Source organism: Patagioenas fasciata, chromosome 3 (genome assembly GCF_037038585.1).
Source record: "Patagioenas fasciata isolate bPatFas1 chromosome 3, bPatFas1.hap1, whole genome shotgun sequence".
In the NCBI taxonomy this organism is placed as follows: domain Eukaryota; kingdom Metazoa; phylum Chordata; class Aves; order Columbiformes; family Columbidae; genus Patagioenas; species Patagioenas fasciata.
In genome coordinates, this window is record NC_092522.1 from 56,044,707 (window position 1) to 56,070,967 (window position 26,261).

General features: G+C 37.2%; 1 protein-coding gene across 5 annotated transcripts in view; it reads left to right on the top strand.

Moving 5' to 3' along the window:
* Window positions 1-26,261, top strand: part of UTRN (utrophin) — a 370,439-nt gene that overhangs the window by 313,713 nt on the left and 30,465 nt on the right. For all 5 annotated transcript variants that reach the window (XM_065835372.2, XM_065835371.2, XM_065835373.2 and 2 more), the window contains 5 exons: window positions 5,953-6,154; window positions 11,725-11,810; window positions 17,210-17,367; window positions 19,727-19,893; window positions 22,389-22,500. In XM_065835372.2, the coding sequence (XP_065691444.2) occupies window positions 5,953-6,154; window positions 11,725-11,810; window positions 17,210-17,367; window positions 19,727-19,893; window positions 22,389-22,500 (725 nt within the window). The remainder of the gene's footprint in view (window positions 1-5,952; window positions 6,155-11,724; window positions 11,811-17,209; window positions 17,368-19,726; window positions 19,894-22,388; window positions 22,501-26,261) is intronic.

The following is a 26,261-nucleotide window of genomic DNA, read 5'->3' on the forward strand; positions in this document are numbered from 1 at the left end:
TAACAGTCTCAGAAGTGATGTATCAGGAGGTCTTGTCCTGGCCTCCAGACTTGAGACTTCTCTGAGTCACACAGCACATACCACACTGGGATTCTGGGCTCTTGCCTGAGTCTCCTGTGCAAAACAAACTCAGAGTACTCTTTAGAGTCATCCTGCACTGATATCTCTGCATTGTCCTTGAGAACCAGGATGAGAAAAAGAAAGATGGAATTTTTGGGAGGAGCTGAGCAAGCTTGTAACTGGTCAATGTTCATTTTAGAGAAATGGGACTGAAACAATAATTTGATACAATACAGAAATGGTTTACATTACAGAGAGGGGCAAGACATGAAGACATGGAAGATAAATGAAAGGGCAAAATCTTGGAAAGAAGTGACATTTTGTGAGAAGGCAGAGAAGGGGGGGTGTGTGGAAGAAAGCTAACTGAAACATAGAACTGGGGAGTTTAAGATATACAAAAAGAAAGTAGTGCAAAAAATTCTGTTATAGAGACGGTGACATTATGAACTTAAAAATTATTAGGACTGTGAATGGAAAAGAAGATACATATATCCATGCATCTACTGGGAAGAAAATAGGATAAAGTAGGAAAAAAAAAAAACAAAGGAAACTGAACAATTTTGGAAGAAGATGTGGGTTGTGAATGAGTGTGAAAGTCAGACATTTTAGACCTTTTGAAAGGTCTTGGCAACAACTGGTATAAAAATGTTGTACCACATTACCAAATTTTCTTGTTTAAACTTGGAAGTCCTTGCTATGGAAGAACTATTCAGCCCTGGAGGGTGTACAGTACTGCAGGCTGAGTAGGAATGCAAGGGCAAAGCCATCCTAAAGATGCAAGGAAGGAGTTGCACAAAGAGAGGTCCCTTCCCACCCTCCAGGTAGTTAGTTTTCCTTCGAGCTTAGAAGACAGCAGTCTGGTTTCAGCAATAGCTTCTTAGCTGGACTTCAAATATGAATTCTACCAAATGAAGCTGTGCCCAAGATGGTAGCTTGCTACTTCAGAAAGCCAGAGTGCATCTATGCAACAGCACAGGCCCTTGGGAGTACCTCCTGCCACTTCTTCCTATCCTGTGCTGGCTTCATACAGAATTTCAAATTGAGTTTGAGATCTTGGGTTCAAGGTCTCACATTTGGGAATAAGCAGAGCTTGTTCTTTGAAAGATTGTCTGATGGTATTCAAGAAATCTATATTTCTTTAGCACAGCCTAGAGCTTCTCTGTGTAAGAGATATGGTCCCACCCAAGTCTGTAGTTTCATCTCTCAGCAAGACTAAAGAGCATTACGAGCTTTCTGCTTATCAGTGCACAGGGTATAAAGTATGCGTCAACATGAACCTAAAAACAAAAAGCAAAGCAAGAAACCAGAAAGTAAAGTAAAATTCTCCTTGTGTGTGCTGCTCCCCAGGGAAAGAGTGAAAAAACAGGCTGTGCATGATGGATGCTAATCATGCTGCCTGTTTCTGACTGGCATACAGATTGTCTAGCGACCTGTATAGAACAAACTTCAGTTTCATTACTTCTAATAAGCTTTGAGGAGAATCATACTTCCTGCTCTTACTTTTACTACAAAATAGGTAATTTTCTGTAATAACTGCAATGGTTAGCTCTCCTCATTCACAGATTTCAGAAGTGCCCTCGTATTAAAGCAAATATTGTCTCCAGTTTCAAGGGAAGGAGGTGGAAAGAGAATTTTCCAGTTTGAAAGAGCCAGGAATGAAACTGTCATCTCTACAGATTCAGTCTGCCTCATTATTTATGAAGCTGCTTGCTTGCTTCATCTCTCTGCCTTATGGGAGGACACAACAGTCAAAAAACTCTTTGTCTTTATTACGTGCATGTGTTTGACCAAGGATTGGTGTAATTTATGAGAAAACAACATTGTGGGGTTTTAAGAAAGACATTGCAGATTATCGACACAGCTAAATGCTACAAGAATTTTCTGTTTCTGAACAGAAACTTGTTATGATCTTGCACAATTTTAAGACTACATTCAAAATATAATCAGTGCTGTCCTTTTTATCATTTGCTTAACTGCTTATTTCTTGCCAGTGTACAGGTCAAATTACCTTTGACTGTGATGATTCTCAGCTTGATTGTGTTTTATGAATGGTTGCTGAGATAGCCAAGACACAGCACATGCCAGCATCTCCTCTCTGCAGAAGGGGAGAATGGTTAAGCCCTACCTAGATTTATTTTCATGACTTTTATTTGGTGGTGGTTTTGTTTTAAGGTAAGGAAAGAGGCATCTTCTGTGCCACTGCCATCAATTCTCTGGTCTGAGTTGCTTTAGTATTCCTGTAACTTTAACTGTGGATGGTGTTTAAAGGTGTTTGGATGCAGAATGCTTCAGAAAGGCTTGTGTGCTAAGGCATAGAAAATGTCAAAACAAATCACTCGAAAATGAGGTCATTGTAAACTGTAAAATGTGACAAATTGCTGTCACAGCCACAGTGTGTGCATAACTGCAAAGGCCTTTTTGGTGAGAACTCCAAGAGCACAGCTGGAGCAGGATGCAGAGTTCCACTTGCACCTGATAGATTTTGACTTTCCAGTGAAGACTGGTAACACAGTATTAGTGCTGTACAAGCAAATTCAGGAGTATGTAATTTGAGAACTGTACTTTGGGAAACTTTGCTGATGCCAAGTCTCTTTTCTGAGTCGTTGGTCTCAGTAAGTGTTAAAAACTCAGGATTCTGGGGACTGCTGTTCCCTCCCATTCCCTGCACCCTCCTTTAGAAGCAGGAAGGTAGAGTCATGTTTCGTCTTGTCCTGTTTTTTGGAAGGCAGATTCTGGCAGACAGTAATGTACGTGTGCATACACCTGTGCATATATATTTTGCAGGAAGCTGAGAAAGGTTCCAGGTTGGAAAGAACAAAGTATTATCTTCCCTATCTTGGATCATGTGGGGCAGACATACTGTGAGCACCAGAGAGAGTATTCTGTGTTGCAGTTGTACTGGGCAGCCATGCAGCACCAGGCCCTGACTAGAATATTTTATTGCTACGCAGCATACTTCAGGTCATTTTTAAGAAACTGTATTACCCTAGATACTGAAGTGTAGTACTGGAAGGGAAAAAGGCAACAAAACAAACATGTATATTCACAGTTTCTGTCACTGAGCTCCATTAGGTGATTTAAAATTTAAGAATGCATATAAAATATCAACCACACAAAGGAAAGGAACGAACATTAAGGCACACATGACTAAAAGTGAGAGCCATGTAGGCTTCCCTCAGCCATCCATTCCTTTGCAGGATCTCCTATCATTCACAAGGTCTTCCCGATACAAAAGGTCCATAGCAATGCCTGCCTATTTGCTGTATGGTTACAGCACCCTCAAATTTACCATTAGCAGCTGCATGTTATTACTTGCTCCTGAGTCAGTCACTCACATCTACTTGAACTGTGCTGAATGATGTGGTTTCTGTTTATAGATTTCCTTTGGGAAAGTCTCCTCACTCCAGAAAGGACCCTTGTGTCCATTTGTTGGTTAACATCAGGACTGATCATTCAGCATGTTTGAGCAGATGCAGGATGGCACAGCAAAAATGCACTAAAAGCTGTGTATAGTTGGCTTCATGTCAGCAACTGCATGTGAGTCTCATGTTAGCTTTTCCCCATCTGCATAAACACAGTTTATTTTAAAACTTTCAGAAATTTAATGAAAAAATAATCCCTCTTACGTGAACCCAATCCAGGAGGCATGCTAGTGGGTAGATAGTGCCATGGCAGGAGAACTGCCTGTACCCAAAGTTCATTCTGTCAGGTGAGTGCTGAAGTAAGCAGGGGTGGGAAGTAATTTCCTCTGGGTGTTCTCCATGAATGGTGTCAACCAAACCTGAAAGCTTTGTTTAATTAGCATTAGTGCAGCAGCAGAGTTTCCTTTTACTATGAAAATACTGAAAGTACTTCTACCAATTCCATCTAGAATCCTTTGACAGAAATGTGAATGTGAGAACTTAATTTTAGCAGGTTTACTCCAGTGTCTGTGGAATTGCCATTTTCAGTGCCAGGATGGTTATGCTAAGCCAAGTGGGCTTTCTGGCATTTCAAAGCATTCCACATTTTCACTGGCTTTAAAAAGGGCAGGTTTTCAGCACTGTCATGCTATTTCAGTAATCTCCTTACCTGCTTTTAACCAACTGTTAATACATATACAAAAACAGGTTGAAAAATATCGCTGCCAACTGGTTACAATCACTTTGAAGTTTCCCCGCTCCCCATAGGTCATGAAAGAAAAGCATGGAAAGTGGCCACCTGTCCTGAGTGACTGGGTAGCATGTTAGTTTTGCACCTGGCTTTACCCTCCTCCCTCCGCCACTCAAAAAATAGTCTGTGTTGCATTGTGGTGTGTTTTGTTTTTAAATATGTCTGTGAACCTTTTCCAGTGTATTAAGTATTTTCCAGCTACTATAGAAGACTGTGATACAGTGTGCTGTCAAATACCTCAGGTCAAACTAGTGACAAGGAGTTTTTTGCAATTAGCAGTCAGCAGTTAGGTAAATACATGTCTGGCTTTTGTTTGCAGGCCCAAAAGAGATGAGCTTTTAGAAAAAAAAAAAAAAAAAAAAAGAAAAAGAAAGCAAAAAAGTAAACAAGCATAAATCCTCTGCAAGTCTGGTGCTGTAAAATTAGAACAGAATGTACGGATGACAGTAAAGGAGATAAAAGGTAGAGGCTGGGAGGTGGTGCTTCTCATTTTACAGTCATCTTAGAAAGGGTAGATTGAGGCAATGGGATTGGAAATGTAACCTTCTTTTGGTCTATAACCTTATATTTTGATAGATGCTCATTGAGTTCTTGACAGAACTGCTTGTAGTGGTTAGTGTTGTCTTGCTCCTGCTTTTTCCTGCTGTACTTCTATTCCAACCCAAGCTAGACTTACCTGATTTGCAGGAACTGCTCTTCTGGGGTCCTTATTTAATACTGTCAGTGCAGAAAAATTAACAATACATCTGAGATTGTGGTGTGTAAGTTCCTTTGAGAGATGACATTTATAGTGTAAACGTTGCTGGCTCTCAAACAGCTCTGTATGAGCTCAAAATATACTTAATGTTGCATACAGTGTAACAAACATATTGATATATTGCAACTGTTCTTTCTTGCTGAAGTCCTCTCTTCTGTCAAAATGTCACTGAGGACTGTACGACCCTTTAACTTACATTATTATTCCTTCTTTTACACCAAAGTAAGTTTCCTCTCTTCCATTTCATTTCAGAATTAGAAGAGCTCATTGACAGCTTTTTATTTTCACCATGCAAAACCCAGATTTTCACAATCACATTGCAGGCAGAACCATTGTCACCTCTAGGATATCTGTTGCATAACCAGCTGCCTATAGAAAGCATGCTGTAATAAAAGGGATCAAAATATTTTTCATGAAAGTGTAGCATTTTGAGTTCTGGAAAACGAGAATAAATAATCTCCTTGTGTCCCTCCCTGCTTTCTTTTAAGCCTTAATTTAGCAACTACTGTTCAGTTAATCAGGCCTCAGTATATTCCTGCTGCATTTTAGGGAACATTCTTACCTAAGAATTTGCTTTGCTTTGCATTTAATCAAAAGTGATAGTCATTTAATGGGATTCTGCTCTATGGTAAATGGGGAAAACCCGTTAAGCCCAGTGGACTGCTTGTGTGTGTACACATCTGAAGTTAAGGTCCTCTAATTACACTGATTACTTCAGTGGCTTTTTTAATGTACTTCTAAGTGGTGCAAGTGCCTTTATGGTGTTCTTGTTGATTTGTATTTGTTAAGTACATAATACTAAAATGCTTTTGACTTCTAACAGAGAACAGTTTTTCACTATAATGTCACTAAATGAGAGCTACTTCTTGGCTAATTGTCTACAGTGTTTGCTAAAACATGCACATGAGCAAGAATTGCGATTGCTAAGCTTGAACACCTGTATTCAAGCCTTTTTTATTTTTTTTTTAATCACCTATTGTTAGTGGACCTGTTGGACCTGAACACAACAAGTGAAGTTTTCAAACAGCACAAGTTGAGTCAAAATGACCAGCTGATCGGTGTCCAGGATGTGATCAGCTGTCTCACTACCATCTACAGTGGACTTGAAGAGAAACACAAAGATATGGTGAATGTTCCTCTCTGTGTAGACATGTGTCTTAACTGGCTGCTCAATGTATATGATAGGTAAGTAAAATAAATAAATAAATAATCACAGTGTATTCCCTAGGAATTGAATATGGTAGTAACGAAATATAAACTGTGAAGACAGTATTGGTAAGAATTGCACCTGTGACTTATCAAGACTTGTAGGACTGCTGTATATTTTTTCTGAGTTACTTCCTTGAGAAAATGTTCATGATAGTAGAAAAGTGATAAAGCCTTTAGAAATTCTGTAATAAAAAGTCATATATTTTGATAATTTTGGCTCGGTAATAAAAGTGCAGTTGCTTACAATGAGGTGTTTCTTATGCTGTCTTGTTCAGATACACTGAACTAATATTACACTGCTTAACAAAGAAACATTGTAATGGTTTCAGGAAATGTATATGTGAGTAGAGAACTGAATACGCTGCTTTAGCTGTGTCCCTGCTGTAAATGTTCAAAATTGCCCAGGTTGTTTGCTATTTGTACCAAATTCGATTTCTGCCCCAGGTGTGCCGTAATTGTGGCTGGGCTCCCTTTCTCTGTTGGTTGTTCTGATCTCGGCACTAAAGCCTCTCTCATTCTGGAGGCTCAGCAGAGTCCTGATCCCAGCTCCCTTCCACGTGTGCAGCTCCTGCCTCCTACCATCTCTGGGTGCTGGTGCTTTGGGATCCACCTGCCTTGGTCTTGGCAGCAAAGCTGTATTTTCCCAGTGGATAGTGAGTTTGCCTCAAGAATGTTTCAGGATGCTTACAGTAAGAACTTGTGGGTTTATTTAAATGTGTGACCACTGTTTCTAGAGAGAGCACGGAGTCTCAGATTACATGAAAATGTCCACTCCAGTAGCCCGTTGGTGTTTTGGCCAGTCGTTTCTGAGTCCCTACACTTCTTTCTTCTACTGAATGTCTGATTTCTCTGTCCTGCTCTGCACTATGTCACCCTGTGTGACCTGCGATCAGTATGTGTTTACTTAGTTGTGCCTTTGAGTCATGACTTTGTTGCTCATTTTTCAGTGGTGTTTACTATTCTCATCACCATCCTGTAGTAAAATCTGGGAAAAAACTTGGTTTCCGTCAGCTCCTCCATTCCATATAATGTATCTCCTTATGTTACCTGAGCAAAGGCATTTCAGGACTCCTCTGGAGCTGACTAAAGACACAGTAGTACAATACATGTGATAGTCACCTCAATGTGTTTAACTGAATATATGTCTTAGTTCAGAGTTATACACAGAATTTCAAGTGAGAATTTCTAAGCTGTATGAGGTTACTTGTGAGATTAGTTGGCAAATTTCTGTCTTTTCTCCCTATTTGAAGATGGAAAGAGCAAATGTGTTTTTTTCAGCAATTATAGAAATTCTTATACCTGGCTTTGCAAAAGAGCTATTACTTCTTGGTGTATGCATTATCTTTACTATGTTCACTTACTTCATCAGTGACATTCTAACAGTCCATAGTTTTTTGCTTTTTTTCTCCCAGAAGACTACATGCCAGTAGTCCTATACATTGTGGGTATTTTATTTTATTATTTTATTTTGTTTTAATTTTAGATATTGTGGTAGGGGAGAGGGAAGGAGGGAACAGAGTACATAGGACTGCTGATCATTTATGTGCTGACTGCTTGTCATGCCTGGCATTCAAATACTGCTGTTTAATATTTTGACATTTTTGTTAGTTGGGCTCCTTATCATTACTGCTGGAAAATCGGAGAGCCCGTCAAATAATGACTGGGACTTCTTCCTGCAATTATTTTTATTTTTCAGAGCTCTGCCTTGTGGGTGAATAAACATATCGCTTGCAAATAGCGCAGTGGATCAAGTGGGTTGCTTGACTTAAATGTTACTGCTTATTTGGAGTAAGAGGCTTAATATTGTCAGAGTTTTCTGTAGTTACTCTCAGAGGTTTTTTCAGATTGATCACAAATCCATTACTCTTCATCTTACCTTTGGTTCCTAACTTCAGTTAGAAGTCAGTTGTTTAATCTGTTCATATCTAAAATGCACATAGTAAGCAACAAACCTTTCAATAACCTTTCCTGTTGCTCCCGTTTCCCCATTATTGTATTGAAAGCTTTAGTGTAGATAATTCTTCAAGCTGATGAAAGACTTTAATCTTCAGTCAAACTTTGAAATCTGGTGGATGAAGGTTTTCTGATGTAAAATTACCTTTTACAGTACGTTTCCTTGCTCCTCTTTCAAAACCATCCCAGGAAGAAAAAAAAGCTGAAAGAACAGGCACCACTTTTGAGCTGCCTTTATTTTTTCATTGGCCTTTAGCAAAGAAGTAATTTGTGTCTTGGCATTTCCATTGTTTATTGCACTGCTGGTATACATATACTATGTTTCTAATCATTAAACTACCTACAAAAAGCATCTGTTAGTTACATCCTATTAACCTGAGATTTAATTACTGATTCACAGATTGATGGCAAACTGGGTAGTTCTTCAGACTTACTAGTGATATCTTTGGCCCTTAAAAAGAAGCAATTTATTTTTAGAAATAGTAGGCAAGTCTGCTGTGTTCTGGTATTTTCTGACATATCAGGAATGATTCATCCTTCAGCTGAATAGAGGAGAGAAACATTAAATTTACTCAATGACTTTTACTACTTCAAGGACTCAAAGGTTGTTCCAGGCAGCAACATCTGCCCCCTAAACATTTTCCAAAGTTAAAGTTCCTTGTTCTGGTTAGTCCAGAGTTTTTTGTGTTTTGGTTGGGGTTTTTGTGGTTTTTCTTTGTTTGTTTTGGGTTTTTGTTGTTGTTGGGCTTGTTATGTTTTGTTTTTAAATATAAAATACATGTACTAATTATGGGTGGTGACTCATTATTTTGATAAAAATTACTTAATACCCATAAAGAAACTTTTACATGTACTGTTTTTAAGGTCTTGCAATGTTTATCTGACTTTTTGTATTTAATTTTTCAAATTTTCTTGATATTTCTCATGTTAGGATATTTTTGGTGATGCATACTTGCAAATTTAATTTCTTTAGTACATTTGTCTAGTAAGGGTATCTATGATGCGGCACATATGCTAACCTTTTCCATATGCTCAAAGCTGTCGTTCATGATCATTCTCTCTAGCCCTAGTTTGCCCTGAAGAATTACAACTTTGTTATTTATTGTTGCACTTATACACCTGGCATATTCTAACACCAGATCGAGTTAATATCCTAGGCCTTACCAGCATGTTAAATTCAGCAAAATCTGAACTTCTGAAGAATGAGAAGGATGAGAGACCTGCTCAATCAGCCTTAACTTTATGCCCTGGTTTTGACAGTAGCTGATGGAAATTTTCTGCATGCCCTCTGGTTGCATTCCCTGTATCGACAGTATCCATCCTGACTCACAGAAGGCCCTGCGGGAGCAGCTTGGCAGGCTGTGAGAGTAGCAAGAACTGCTGCAGGAAGGACATGGTCCTCAGTAGGGCAGGAAAATGAGCTCCTCTGATTCTTCTGTGGTTGATCCAGGGAAGGCACCTGCAAGAACCTCCAGAGATCTCCCAGGCTACCTACTATTGCTGGATTATGTAGATCACTGATACCTCCCATCCTTGGTAGTCATTAATTGTAGTGTCAGCATTGGCTAGGCTTGAGAGCTCTTTGAGAGAAATCAGAACTGAAGGGGGTTCATCTTCTTACTTTTCCAATTTTCCTTGCCTAGTGCCTGACGTTTTTATGCTGTTGTCCCCCACCCTTGGAGGACATAGGGTTCCTCTGGACTGGATATTGCTTATCTTGTTTTCTGTTGATTTACCAGTCATCCTTATTGCGTATTCCTCTTTGCAATCTCTTGTACTTAATCTTGTCCTCTGTCTGGCAACTTATTGTTATCTGGCTACATCCTGTGTGCAGCTGCACCCATTACTGTTTACCCCTTTGATGTTCACATACTTAGGTAAAATGCTTATATATTGTATCTGGCTATGCTATCACGATGCTACAGAATACTTGCATGCCATGGTTGGTAACAATAGTTTTGTACACTTCACCAATCTGCTGTAATTTTGAGAAGTCTGAAGCCTCCACATATGTGCCCTGACCTTTTAGCTGCAAAATTTTTCTGAGTTTCTGCTATTAATAAACAAATGCAGTAGTCAGTCCAGAGTTAAATCAAACCCAAATGAATGTTCAGCTTTGTTTTTCCATTGAATACAAAGTTAAAACATAGATGACCGTACATGGGAAAGAATGGGGAAAGAACTTTATCAAGGTTGCAAAATGAGCCATTTACACATTAAAGTATACCAGAATGTTATCATGTCTGTTATTGAAAGAGGTCATTTGAAGCTAAACTTGAATGTATGAAATTAAATAGGTGGCACTTTTATAACATTCTGGAAAACTGGGTCCTGATTTTCAAACTAGGCAGTAAAAGTAGCAGGTGTTTTCGATTAATTTGGCAATAATTTCTCTCTACCGCTGTTCCAGCTTGTGAAATACAGAAGATAATACCGTCTAGTTTCACTAGATTACGTGATGGTTGTGAAGACAAATGCATTAATATTTGTAAGGCGCTTAGCAAAGTTACTGAGAGCCCAGGAGTAACATAATAATTTTTATTCAGCACAATAGCTGTGAAGTAAATCAGACAGCAGACCATATGTTGAATGGATAGGACAGAAAGAGATATCTAATAAGTGTTCCAGAAGTAATTAAAGGATATATCACTTCTGCATGACAAAAGGAACCAAAGTAATATTTGAGGTGATATTAATTTTAGTATTATCTTACTTGCTAGTGAAGGACCCAGCTAACCTCAAATGAAGGGGGTTGTGTATAGTATATATGGTTTCACTACTGTTTCATGATTTATTTTTTTATTGCCATGTCTCATCTATAGATAAATTGCATTGACTTTGAGGAAATCATCAGATCTTTTAAGAATATGTTTCTGCACTGAAATTTTGAACTTCAAAACTTCAGAATTGTGCTTTTCCACACACTCTGGTTTATTGTTTTAGTACATTTTTTTTAATGATGTTTGTCTTGAACGTTTAAAATCATTTGCTTTGGTACCCCCTTATCTGTTCTCAAGGTGTTTAAGGTTTGATATGGGTTGTTTTTTTTGGTTTTGGCATTTTTTTCACATTGGACAAGGTGAGCCTGAAGTCGTGTTGCTTAAAAAGAATGACAGCTCCACATCACTTAAGTTACTACATGTGGTTAACTGTGTCCTGGTACACACGTATATCAGAGCGTTTTAATATCAAAGGAAAAAATGCCATTAAAGAAGAATGAATTACGGTGATATGAAAATTTGGCTTTATTTTGCAGTCCTTGTGTTTCACACTGGGTAAGAGGCTTTCCTGCTGTGTGCTTGTGTATTTTTTTCTGTGTATATCACATTATTAAAAAATGTTGAGAGCTTTACAGAGCTAAATGTCTGCCCTTTTGGAGTAATATGAACTGTTTTAACATGTAAACCACTTAGAAGGTGAGCTGAGCTTTTATGAAGGAAGCGTTCTTAATGTGATTTGTAGTGTTAATTTGTTTTGAGATTTGAAATGTATTTGAAGTAGAACTCACCGATGGATTTGCATTTTTGAATAGTCTTGAATTGAAATGAAATAAAATTATATTGTATTAAATTGTGTTATCTTTATAATTTCAGTGGCCGAACTGGAAAAATTCGAGTGCAGTCCCTGAAAATTGGCTTGATGTCTCTTTCTAAGGGCCTTCTGGAAGAGAAGTACAGATGTAAGGAAGAATATATTCTATAAAATACTTACTATATATAATTAAGTCATTTACAATAACAACACACATGGTAGCATTTTTTTAGTGAAATGTTTCTCATGCAAGACAGTTTTCTTTTGACTAAGTAAAAATTGAATTATTGTTTTCATCGTCATCAGTGACAATGCAGAAAGTAGGCTTTATATCCTGACTGGAAAGTATTTATGTCAATTATGCTTCATCACAATGCACAGCATTGCACTCGCCAAAAGCAAAGGAGAGAATGTAGGCATGTGGAAGACAGAGAAGTATTCTATTTCACTGATTCTGTTCTCTTTTGTATGTTTGCATGTTTTATTTAGGAAAAAATCAAGCAAGTCAGTGTTGATTGGAACAGATTGATGTGTTTGATGAAGCAACAAAATACATCAAAATCCAGCAATTTTGTTTTGTGGTCTAAGACAAAGATAATCTGAACTCCGAAAATAGTTTTCCAGTCTATGTGCTTCCTGCCATAATTGTGCAATAAAAACTTAAATTATGTTGATTTAAGCAATCCCACAAGCTTAAGAAATATTCAGGAGTATAAAAATATTTCACAAAAATAATTGCAGGAGCAGAAGAGACTTCAGTAACTTTGTGGCAACCTCCCCCCCCACCCTGACAGATACAGGACAAGAGATTAAGGACAATATAAGAGCTTTATAGTTGATCGACATTTATATATTATGTATCTCATCTTAAAATTGCTATTCTTTGCAATGATTTCTTGATACATTTTGTAGACATGTAAAATGTATAGAGATTGTATTTGCCATGTACTATTTGAGCTTTGCAACAATTTCTGCTTTCCTTTGTAGGTGGTCTTGTAATCTTGGTTATTAACATTGAACAAAAGTACAAGTATCTTATGCATTGGGGCATATTTTGGTGTCTGAATATGAGCCTGAACAAGGACTTTGTTGATTTTCTTTTGTTGTGGTGGTTTTGGGTGTTTTGTTGCTGTTTGTTTGTGGGGTTTTTGTTTGTTTGTTTGTTTTTGTGTTTTTGTTGTTGTTGTTTTTTGTTTGGTTTGGTTTCTTGTTTGTTTGGGTTGGTTGGTTGGTTGGTTGGTTTTTTTGTTGTTGTTGTTTGTTTTTCCATATGTTATTTGACATTTCTGTGAATTAGTCCATAACTAAAAGAGCTTCTTGGCGCACATACCTTTGTTCAGTAATGACTATTCAGGAGGAAATCTGCCATCTGGTGTGAAATAAAAAAACTTTCATAAAGTATAGGAGCTAGTTAGGCTGCCTATAGCAGAATGATAACCCTACCAAAAGATGGTTTGATAAAAAAAAAAAAAAAACAAACCTGGGAATAAACTAACATCAAGTTGCTATCAGTAATGCATTAGTATAGTTGCAGTTACTGAATACAGACACTGAAGCAGAACGACAAAATGACTGGGTCGGATTAATTTTTATGGTTTTGTTTTGTGTCTAGTAGTAAAATTGGCAGCTGATGGTGGTTGCAGATTTGCACAATCTGTGTTAATAGGATGGGCTTTTTCATGAAAATTGCTGTGAAAAGTCTTAAAAAATTCGTACAGGAAAAGTCTCAAGAGACCTCTATACCAAGTGATCATAACTTCAGCCTGAAATACATCTGAAATTGAAATAATTGATCAGCTTCTCAGCTGTTTTCTGTTATACCTCAGCCTTCCCAGAGACCCTTTCAGGGATTACCTTGAAGAAATGTAATTTCTGGCTTCTGAGACATTTGGTTCAAGGAATAATATGGTAAACTGACAGGGGATGGTAATTTCAGTTTACCAGTACAATTTGCCTTCATCTTTCTCTTTTACCTTTTTGCTGAAATTAAGCTTTTGTGCTTTTTTCTTTCTTTAATGTGAAGCCTTTTCTCTTCTTCTTTTTCTTTTGCCTTTTTTTCTTTTCTTAACTATGTTCATTTTCAGTGTAGGAAGGATCTTTTCACTTGACACATTTTTAAATACATTTTGCCAGAGAAATTTCTGTGATTTTTTTTTTTTTAATTTAATTAAGTTTCTTTTTAAGATACTAGACTTCAAGGTTAATGTGAGAATGAATCTTTAATTAAAAGAAGTCCCAATTACTGTTGAAGAAACATTGAAACCTCAATTAAGAATGTCTATTCTTGAAAACGTTTAAAGACATGCTTAACTTCAAGTACATACCTGGATCCTCTTGTGAATAAAAATGGACCTGCAGATGTAATTGAGTTGCTGTGAGCTGGTTACACCTGTGCTTGTAGGGCAAATGTTCCAGGGCCTGTTTATTTGGTGAGGCCAATGACCTGGTCTGGCTGTATCCCTGTTATGTTCTCCTTTCTCCCCAAAATACGGGGGCCACAGGTGAACTGCCTATTGGAAACGATCCCTGACCCTACCTAACTCTTGCATTATTCCTGGCTATTCTGAAAGTGAGAGTCAGCCAACTTTGTTCAAAAGCATGATGGATACGTTTTTAGCACCTTAATGATACAGATGATAGTATTCCAGTGCTTGGGCTTAAACGCTGATGCACAGCTGAATTTCTGGGTATAGAAGTAGCCTGAAAAAATGGAAAAGGAAAAGAAAAAGGATGGACATGACAAGATAATAGTAGCTTAGTTCCAAAACACTTAGTACAACACCACTCCTTTTTTACCAGTGGTTGTTCATACATTACAGGACTTCTGAATACTGTGGAAAAATGGAACATTTCTAACCACTCAATTTTAGTGTCCCAAATGTTCATGAAAGGTAAATTTCAATCATATCAGCAAGTGTTTGCAACAGTACAAAATTTAATCTGCATGTGTGATTATTCACAGCAGGTTTTATGCCTGGTCATGTAATCAGGAGACAAAAGACGTCTCAGAAGTATGGATTTCCTGAGGGACAACAGGAATTTTATCTTCCCTCCCTTTTCTTGAGTTTTAGAGGTTGAAAAAAGTCATAGCACTATGTAGTAAGTGGGAGCACGTTTGTGTGTATTTTGCTCTTACCTGGGCTCATTTTTAACACAGAAAGCCTAGACTTGCAGCAGAAGCAGAAAACAGGCATGGAGTTCAATTTAATGTGTAGATTTGTAGGTTTTGAGTCATATAATTTAACGCATAAAAACTCTGGGATTTGAGGTGAAAATGAAGGGCTACTTCAAAAATCTCAACTGTGAAGCAGCTCAATTTTCAAGTGATGTACAACTGGGAATATGATTTTTTAATGTTATGTTTATGTTAATTTTCAAATCATTTGCAACTAGCACTGTGATACTTTAAAAAAAGGGAAGAAAAAATAATGTACATGGTGTTTGCAACAATGTAAATGAAAAGACTATGACACATTTTCCATTTTGCATATTTTTAATTATATTTCAGTGTAACTATGGAGTCTTTATCACTAGATTCCTTGGAGGTGCTTGGGTGGTTCACGTTTGATAGTGCTAGGTTTTCAATTTGATGTCTTGACAACTTCAGCAAAAGACATAAAATGTGTGTCGTGGACATCATACTTCTATCTTACCACTAATGGGTAGGAATTTAACTAACTTTTCAGCATTTTCAGGTATCCCTGCCTGCACCAGACAGGTTGTCCAGCTAAGTTACAGTTTGAGTCCCGCTGTTTTTCATCCTCAAAATACTTGTGTGAGGCCGAATTGAATTTACAATAACTGTGGTGGTGTGTAGTTTTGGTTGGTTGGTTGGTTTTTGTTTTGATTTGATTTGTCTTTGTTTTTTTCCTGTGACTCAGATCTGATAATATTTTGTTTCTCCGATCATTCTGCTTGTCCTTTTGGTGGAGTCCCCTACACAGTTTAGTCTTTATATGAATATATTTTCTGTATAAATGCATATCATATGTACACACACATTAACAAAATCCATTTTAAGAGTTTGTGGCTTCTGGCATTGCTAGTGGATGACATGTAACACCCTTCTTTCCACTGGCAAGTGTGGTGTCTGGGTGCACCCTGTCAGACCTAAAAGGAGATTTCCTCCCATACATCTGCCACTTCAGAGCTGTTCTCACTATGCCTCCTTTACCATCTTGTGGGTTGTAGGCCAGATAGCAAGAAAATTTTGGCTTTCCATGCCTTTAGTTGAGGAGCTTCTCCTCCTGTGTGTCACATTGAAGGTCCAGGCAAAAGAGGATACTATCCCTGAATTCCTGTGCACTTCAACACTCATTGGTTATGGTACAGCTGCCAGTGTTAAGGTTTATTAACATCTGGGTATTTTAAGTGGAATGATTTTGGAGGGGTTTGAGCTGTTGAAAGGCAATTGTCGATTTCCTACTCGTATCAGCCCTGGCTGATCACTCCCACTATTCTTTCTCCTGCCACATCGTTTTTCCTTTAGTAGCTCCCCAATCAACTGAAGGTTTAGGGCTTGGGAAATTACTTCATCTTCCTCCCAGCTACAACAGTTAATGAATTTTTCTTCTAGTGCCTGTTTCCACTGTAGACTTATGCAAATAGAAAGAATAAAACAGGCTTTTTTATTTTCTCTCTCTTTAATCCTATAGGGTTTTTTAAACTGACTCTTAGAAACTCAAAAACTATCGCAAGAAATGTGTTAAGAAAGCACTTAAGAAATATTTTCTGTACTGCAGACAGGTCTATTAAATCAATGCTTTACTGTGACTCTTAAGTAGGTACAAGCAATATCTTTCTTCCCAGTAAATGTCTGTATCTGGAACAATTTTCTTGATTCTTTCAGCCTGATTTTTTTTCTGTTGTCACAGTCATCCCAGTGTGTCTGCTTATACTGCGGGGCACGACACCTACCTTACAAAAGGAGAATCAGTAAAGGGAGAGTATGTGGAAGCAGACATGGTTATCCTGGAAGCAAATGTGATTAACGTTAAGCACGAGTCATCTTGCTGGCTGCTGCTCTTGCTTTAAGCTATTTCACATGGCTGGCTGTGACTTGTGTTAATTTCTAGTCTCAGAGCAAATGTGCTTCTGTGCCCAGACAACCAAACGATGGCATAGATTTTAGTATAAGATCTGGATTTCTGAAAAATTATTTCTTTCTTCCCCAGTGATAACGTAAAACCGTGATAACTTAGTAAATGTTAAGGGGGGAATGTATTAATGATGGGTTAAAACAAAAAACTGTTTGATTTTGTGATGTGTCTTTTGTTTTGTCATACCACTGGTTGTAGGTAAAACAGGAGCTGCAATGTACAGTTTTATCAAGAGATGCCATAAGAAACTCTATAGTTTCATTCATTTGGCCTTACTTTTCACATTTGTATGGTTACAGATCAAGAAAACACAGTGAAAGTAATCAAGATGAGATGAGGGTGAACTATTGCAATGACAGAAATTATAAAGCTTGAGCTACAGGGTTACTGAATCACAGAGGCTGTACATGGAAGTGAAATGGGCTGGTGCCTCTTGTTGGTGTTTCAGATCTCTTCAAGGAAGTGGCAGGCCCCACAGAAATGTGCGACCAGAGGCAGCTGGGCCTGCTGCTGCACGACGCCATCCAGATCCCGCGGCAGCTTGGGGAAGTGGCAGCCTTTGGGGGCAGCAACATTGAACCCAGCGTGCGCAGCTGCTTCCAGCAGGTAGGATAACAAGGACTTTCATGTGAAAAAAAGGCAAAACTTCTCTCTGAAGTCTTAATATTCACTTTTACATGGTGTTAAAATGAGAGGAATTTAAAAACATCCGCTGAGTTTTTGAACAGAAATGAATATGCTCCTGCAACTAAATGCGAGAAGTTATTGTGAAAATGCAGCTGTAAAGATGGTTTATGGTTTAGGAGAGGATCAAGCAAATTACATTTTAGCAAAAAGAATAGATAAATCTTTGTGGATTTTACCATATTGGCTGCTCTAAAAGTTGTTAAAAATTTTGTAGCAGCCAATTATCCTGCTTTGCATCATTAAAAGCAACCTGATACTGTGAGAACGGCATGCTTTTCCCTGCTAGAACAAGTTGAGATCTCAACCAAACAAGAGAATAATGTTGATGGTAGTTTTTGACCTTGTGTATCAGGAAATTATTTAGCTTTATTTTACTGACAAGAGTTTGCTTTTGCTCGAAACTTCAAGCATAGTCATTTATACATCATGCAGCAGATCAGAACATGGAATAGAGCTGTCTTACAGCATGCTGTTCAGCTCCACACTACATGCAGGGGGTTAATGAAGCTGCAAGGAGCGTCTGTCTGTTTAAAGAAGATGAGAATCAAAAAGAGGATGTCATAGTAGAACACAACTTAACTCAGACTTTATCAGGGATGCCTGAGGCTCTGACTGCTTGCTGGTGATAACTATACTGCTTGAGTGTATTATTTCTGTCAAAGTGGCTGTGTTGAGCATTGTCAGAAATTATATATAAACTAAAAATTCATTATGGCATATAGAAAAACTACTGACTTCAATATTTCTGATTTTTTTGAATTAAATATTGTAGTGAACTTATGAGCATTTTTCTTTTGCCATTCTTTCATAGATATTTCTACATTTTCATCTAGTGCTTTGAAAAATGCAGTTGTGCTAGCTTTTTTTTCAGAACTATTGGGTTCATTTCTGGGCTCTGAGATGGGTGGAATTGGAAGAATGTTCAGATCACGAATAGTTTGGTAGATACTTATGGAAACTGGTTTGACCAATTATCCATGTAAAACTTCCCCCGAGGTTTTAACATTGCTGCTTCAGACTATAAGGGATGGTGCTTGACTTATCTATCACTGGTATCGAGTGGTTCAAGTCATACTAAAATATTAACTATTCATTTGTTAGTGGCAGACTTTTTCAGTCACAGAGGAACGATCTTTGTATCCCTCAAGGATCTGCCTCATCTCCCATGCTGTTCAATTATGGATGAGGGCTACTAGTGAAATAGGGTTTAAATACTCCATGGGATATTATGATTATACTGATGATGAGGTGGCATCCCTTGTCTCACACGAATAACTCAAGTTCAGTCCCTTATCACTGAAAGAACATAGAGAAAGCGTACAGCTGCATGACAGAGCTATTTCAGCCTAATGAAACAAGTATTTTGCTGACTGGGAAAGCATGTTATTCTTTTTTTTTTTTCCATGCTGCTCCCTCTTACTGGTAAAAATCAATTTGGCCAGTTAATAGGTTAAGAAGCATAGCGTTGCGTTTTGTCGTGTGTTACCATTTAAGAATAACTTTCATTATAAGTTGTGTTCTGTTATTTCCGGGGAGCTCAGAAAGATGACCACTGTTCTCATTGCCATTAAAGTTGATTAATTTAGTACTTTTCAGGTAGGCTTCTCTGTTGATTACAACTTAAATAGAATGTGGAAGCATGTTTGCTTCTTAGAACAATCATACTAATACTTTAGCTCTGCTGTATTCTTGCAGTGATTGCCTTTAAGTGGCAGATTTCTTTCTCTCTCATTATTTTTTTATTCACCTGTTTATTTATTTGTGTGTCTGTTTAATGTGCTAACTTGAAAGGATACGTAGACTGAGAACACGTTAAAAAAAATTCCATGAGTCTCATGGCAATTAGTAGACACACATGTAAACTCTACTGACTTTAGCTGTCTTGCATCAATCTTAATTCAGAAGACAACATCTCAGTGTGTCATAAAGACAAAAATCTTTAGTCTGTCTGAACTCCAGAATGCTTCCCTTTCACGTTCCCTTAGTTCAAATATGACTTTACTGTAGACTCCATCTTTGTTACCATCTGTCTCCTCTATCACAGGTGTTTAGTCCTCTCTGTTCTTACTGACTGTTTTCTTTATTTGCATTTTAATCAAGGTGTTTTCTTGTGTACTGTAGCCAGTTTTACTTTAACCTGGCGTGGAAAGGATTGACACAGGTTTTTTCTTTTAATTGAATTCTGAGGAAAATCTGCTTGTATGTGTGTGGTGGTTCTTTTTGCTTGGTTGGTTTTGTTTTTTTAATTTGAATATATTCTTTTTTTTTCTCTCCACAGAACCACAATAAGCCAGAAATAACTGTAAAGCAATTTATAGATTGGATGCGATTAGAGCCACAGTCTATGGTATGGCTACCAGTTCTACACCGCGTGGCAGCTGCAGAAACAGCAAAACACCAGGCCAAGTGCAACATCTGTAAAGAGTGTCCAATTGTTGGCTTTAGGTAAGAGAAAGGGAGCTGGATGCTAGGTTTCTCTGACATTATCCACAGTTTTAAGGTTTCTAACAAGTACAATTCTTTTTAGTTTTTTTCTACCATTTTCCTGGTTTAAGATGTGATCTACCACCCATGGTGAGGCTACAGCATGGCCTGAGCCAGGGCACTTCTGGCTCCTGCAGTAACACTGTTAGTCACCCAATGGTCCTGTGACTGAATAGATGGGCTGTCATCAGATTTTTTTGGCATTGGTGGATCCGATAGGTAGCAAATGACGTATAAACACACCACATGTGTTCTGTAGGCACAAGACCAAAAGGAGCTGATCCGTAAGAAAAAAATGCGGTCAGGCTGTCTGCTCTCTTGCACAAGTCTTGGGAAACTAAGTCATGCCAGGCAATATTAAACACCTTTCAAAAGCAATCTCTCCTTGCTTAGCACAAGTGTTGATAGGCTACTGTGGTGAGACTCGCACAGTGTCTGTCTAAAGCATCAAACGTAATCTAACTTTCATCTGCCCAAAAGAAGCTGTGAATTCTAAATGAAAAAATGACACCAGGGATATTCTATGTGTTATCCTCCTAAACTGTATGATTTAACTATGTATTATGATCATGGGGCATGAGATCGTTGGTACCCTTAATGAGTACTGTTACAACTATCATGCCTTTGTGAATTGATTGCTCCAGTGTATAAAATGATTAAAAAAAAAAAAAAGGATTAGAGCTAGACATAACTGGCTTTTCCTCTGCTGTGGTCATGAAGTCAAGTGTTTTATTTAAGAACAATCTAAGGCAGTCTTATAAGTGATTCTGAGACCTTTCTTAGGGCAGAAGATTAATTTTTGTTCCCCATGTCTTCTATTTCTCCTTCTTTCTGTTGTTTTAAAGGATAATAATAGGAATCCTGAGGTCTGATTTGTCTTACCTAGCTTTAGGCATCCTGGCTTTAGTCAGTCTTATAAGATTGAGCTAGCAACGCCATTATTTTCATATAGGTATGTACTTCCAAAAGTAATTAATCTGCTCAAATGTTTTTGCCTAGCCTCAGAGAAGATAAAATTCTTCAAATGTTCCTGTTTTTCTGAATTAATACTTAAGGGAATATAGAGCAACAAAGCTCCTGCTCAGATATCTTTTAGATGCCTGAGTTGGGGCTGATAAATCTTATCTGTACTGAAATATTTTGTGTTGAAAAGGAGGGCATAGAAGTAGAAAGGAAGACAAAAGGAGGGCATAGAGGTAGAAAGCAAGACAAAAGAATGGTTCATTCTAAATAATTTCTACAGCAAAGTTAGAGATCTGCAACAAGAAAAGCATCTAACATCTTAGCAGAAGGTGGATGTGGCCATTTAATACCTAGGCTCTGAGTAAAGTTTATAAACAGTTGCAACAGCATCCTTAAAAGTGAACCTTTACATTTATAGACACATATTGTCTTACAAAATAAAACATAAAAAACTCAGCAGGGGAAAAGTGTAGATTAGTACTGAAAACTGCTCTCAGGAAGCAATTTCATTTAAACTTTAACTGTTCAGTAGCTATTCGATTTGGTTCAGTTAGCTCATTTTAGTTTCATACAAATGATATCACCACATCCAGTCAGAACAACCATACTATAAAAAACAGTGGGCGGAATCTGGAATTGAACTGTTGCTTTAGTCAGCTCTAGTCAAAAAAAAAAAAAAAAAAAAAAAAAGAAAAATTGTGCTCCTGGTAACAACATTTAATACAAGGGATACTGTATAAGTTTGTTACATTGTTTATACATATACATGCTCTTAAAAAGAATGTAATTTTTAACCAATTTTATACTTTTTTCAAGTTAATTAAGATTCAAGAGGTTTATTTTCTGAAACATGTTTAGAATTTCTGAGCATCAAAATGATGTAAAAACATTTAATCTAACTGGTAAATGTAAAAACATGTAAAAGTAAACCCGTTCATGGTTGCGGGGTTTTTTTTTTTTGTTTGTTTTTCCTGAGATACCATCTGAATACTAAAGAGAGAAGAAGAAAACCAAAAATCTTAAGTCAGTCTCAGCTTTAAAATGATAAACTCTTCACACTCCATGTACAAAGCTGATGCCTGTAAGATTTTCTGCTTCAGATCAAATTATGCAACAAATGATTGACATTGTCTCTCTATATGGCAGAAATTTCTTTTCGATTCTCCCTGAGATGCCCTGTATAGCATGGGCAGGTTGTGTGCAGCGGCCTGAGATGGGGCTGCAGGTTTCCTATGTCCCGTGCAACTGCTATGGTGGCAGCTGTGTCCCAGGGTCGGCAGCTGTGACAAGTGGTGGATGTGCCACCGCCTGGCCGCATACACCCCCACACCTCAAGGTGCTCTCTGGGTGCCAACGCACCGTGTCCTTGTGCTGCTGCTGCTGAGAAGAGGTGACACCGTTTCAGAGAGTAATTTGCCTCATGAGGCCTAATAACAAGTAAATATTAAAACTAAATCCGGGAAACTCTAATCGCTTTGTTTAATTTCCCATAGGTACCGGAGCTTAAAACATTTCAACTACGACGTCTGTCAGAGCTGTTTCTTTTCTGGCCGTACAGCAAAGGGGCACAAATTGCATTACCCAATGGTGGAATACTGTATACCTGTGAGTACCAATTTACTGACTATTCCTAAGGGATTGTTTTTTCATTATTTGATGTCTAATTTATTTTCATAGTCTTTTGTCACATAGATATTCTGCCAGGATTTTTTTTTCTTATATTTAGTAGGGCCTGTCTTCCTGCCTTTCCCTTTGGAAGTCATCAGGGACTTTGCTGTTGCTTATGATTTTATGTGGACAGTGTTTAGATTCTGTAGAGGTGGGTAGAAGTATCCACCTCCGAGAGAACTTGAACTTCAGTTTTGTTTTGTAAAAACAAAGCTGGAATATTCAATATAATTGCAGTACTTGTATACTTGCACATGCACACACACTATAAGAGTGAGAACATATCAGAGGAAAGGGACTCACTTCACCATTGCTAAAACATAGTAAAGAATATTTAATATTCAAGTAATGCACTTCAATATTTTAAGGGTATGTGATCTTTGCTTTCAGGTCCAGTGTTTTGTTTTCTTCATGAAAACGTGGTTGGAAATATGTCATGTTTTATTCCCCTGAGTGATTACTGTTTACGGGTACATTTAAAAATTGTTGTGTAGCTGGAAAAAAAATAAACAGAATTGACAGTTTCAAACAAAAATGGTGTGAGAGGTTTGGCGGCATTAGCTAGCAAAAATCAATTTTAGAACACAGTATTTTCCTAATTTCAAATGCTGTTTTTCTAAGGAAGTTTCTGAGAGACTTTCTTAAGTGGAGGAGTGGGTAACTTCCTTCATACAAATACCAGTTTCCCTTTTTTTTAATCTGATAGTTGTTTACATTCTTAAAATAGTCTAAGTCACAAATAAATTAATAGGATAATTGATATGTAATTTAAACAACAGTAGTGAAAGATCTCTGTGTCCAGAAAAACAACTTCAGACCAGAAGGTAACTAGAGCTGATAAATAGAGCTGATTTCCAATAGCGTTACAAGGTTCTGTGGGTTCTGTCATTAGCAAAAAAATCATTGATTTATATGACTGCATTTTGCTGTAGTAGTTGGGCTTATTACCTGTGGTTTCCCACTCTTTTTCATCCAATGTGTCTCCCATAACAGATTTAAAATTCTTTTAAGTAGTGTTTTCACTTAATTATGATCAGAATAAACCATGAGTTACGTTAACTTATTTTCACTGGTTGTATAACCTCATGTTAGGATTTGATTGATAAATTGACATTCCAGGCTACATTCCGAAGAATTTTTTTGATGTAGACTAGTTGTTTTTCAGCCACTTCTAATGTTTGTTTTATTCTGTCACCAGTTTTCTCTTTCTGTCTCCTCTTTGCCCTTCTCACCTTCTTAAGACACTTACCAGCTGTTTAATATTTTCAAATGACAACAGATATTTAGACGGGGCAAATATTGCATGTGCAAATACATATAGTGACGAATGTGTTGAATGTAAAAATGTCTCTAATATTTCTCTGCAGTACAGATTCTTCATCTGCTTTAGCTACAGGTCTGATACATTTATTGACATACAGTCTAATATTTTCTTATTGCAACTGAAGCTGTACAAAAAGATGTTCTATCTGTGCTGCTGCTGAGCATAGAAATGTTCTTGACATAATTCACAGTATTGCCTGGCCTGTAACTTTATTTACACAACAGGATTTTTTTTTTTTTTTTTTCACTGTAAGAAAGCTTCTTTTCATTTGTGTGACTTTCTGTGGCTTTGATTTTATTTATTTATTTATTTATTTTTAAATTATTTGATTGGTGGTGGAGTTTTTTTCTACAGTAAGTGACTGGAAGCCCAGTTTAGAAGTTTTATTGAGCCTTAACCTGTCTATAGCAGAATATATAGATGATGCTCATTTTGTCAAAAAAACATTAAATCTGTTCTTTCACAGATGCTTGCCTGATTTGTAGGTCAGTCACAAGTATTAAGAAAAAGAAAACTAAAATCAGTCAGTCTTTAATAATTGCATTTTTCTAACAGTTGCAGCTGGGGAGTCTATATAAAATAGATACCAGGTCAGGATTTAGGCCAGACTGCATGTCAGGCATCTGGACATGATTAGATGTCAGATTTCAAGGTATAAGGAAGCCTGTGCTAACACTTTATGTTTTTATTTCCGTAAGAACATAAAAGTAATAAAAGATCTTATTACATTAGGAGCTGTGGGATTTATTTATAAAAGTAACTGATAAGAAAAAGTTCTGTGTTTTCTGGAATACTAATGGTTATTCTTAGAATCTTTGATGTTTAAAATTGGTTTGAGTTGATGTTTAATTCCTTTTTAATGTACTTTTCCACACAACTAGGTCATTTTTTGGTTTTGTTTTCTACCATTTTCATGGTACAAGAGAGGCCTGGTTTTGCCCTCTGTCATTTTTGTGGTATGACAGAGGCCCAGTTTTGCCTATACTCAGGTGACTATTATAACTCTTAGGATCTGGAGGTCTATGTTTTTTTCTTTCTTTATTAGACATTATTAAGTATATGTTGATACTGATTATTTACTTTCCACCTTAGCCAATGTATCCTGAGGAATCTACCTCGTTTCAGGTGTATTTTTCTTAGATTCACTTTCTTTTTTTCCTTATAAATTTCTCTGAAACCTCACCTTTAGTTTAATTCATAGTCACAGAACAGAAATGCTCTATGTCAATGCCTATAATATACGGAAAATCAAGAAACGAAAGTTTAAGCTGTGTCAAAATAGATAATTCTGCCAGTCCACAGAACAGGATACCCTTCCAGTTGCATTAGTGAAATACAGATTCCATCTGGCACAGGATGTGGTACTGTCCCTACAACAGGACGGTTTATTTCTTATGACTTCCAAATTTTGTCTGCAGCAGCAAATTTGACACCTGGGAGAAATTTTTGGTTCTTGTTAAATATGTTCACATAATGTAATTTTGAGTCATTTCATTTACCGGTAAAGACTGTCATACAGAAAGATATATTCTGGAAATGGCTGGAATCCCTGGTGTCCCTGGCACTAGAAACAGCCTATAACATAATGAAGATTTCTATTCCTGCTGCAAAAAGAATATAGTTTTAAAGCAATATTAAGTGCAAAATAAGGTAACCTAAGGCAGAAGTCCCTTATTTCCGTGAAACATGGAAGGAATAAAGTGAATATTCTATGGGATAATAAGAGGAATAAGGTGGCATTGCTGATTAAAGCGAGTAAAGGAAGGGTATAGGAGGAAAAGGAAGGAAACTGGGGAAGTTTAAAGAAGGGCAGAGTGAAAGAAATTACATATAATTTAAGCGACGCATAAAATTAGACATCCAGCACTGACCCCCATTAATTTGGCAGCTGAATATAGGAGTTGGAATTTTTCTTGGGTCCTGCTTTAAGTACACTCTGCCACCTCTATTTCTGTAAAAAAAAATGACCCATTATGTTAACAGATTTCTTCTATGCCTGTTTGGCTCCCATAATCAATACCTACATAGAATCCATTTTATCTAGTTTCACCTGAATTAGGTCACAAGTAAAGAACTGATTTCAGAAAAAGAATCCAGTGTTATTTTGTATTACTATTTGTAATAATGCACTATGGTTGGTGTACAGATTTATTGCTGAACCTCTCTACATATTGAACCCATTCAATGCAATATGATTGTCAAGAATTACAAAATCCTTTGGAGTAAGTTAGAATAGCTTATATGTTTAAATGGAATAATACCCAAAAATGGTGTAGAGCTGGGTCCATGAAATAGAAAAAAATACATAAAAAGAAGGTACTAAAGGCCAATGAATAGTTCCTTAGAATCCATTATATTACAGTACAGATAGCCT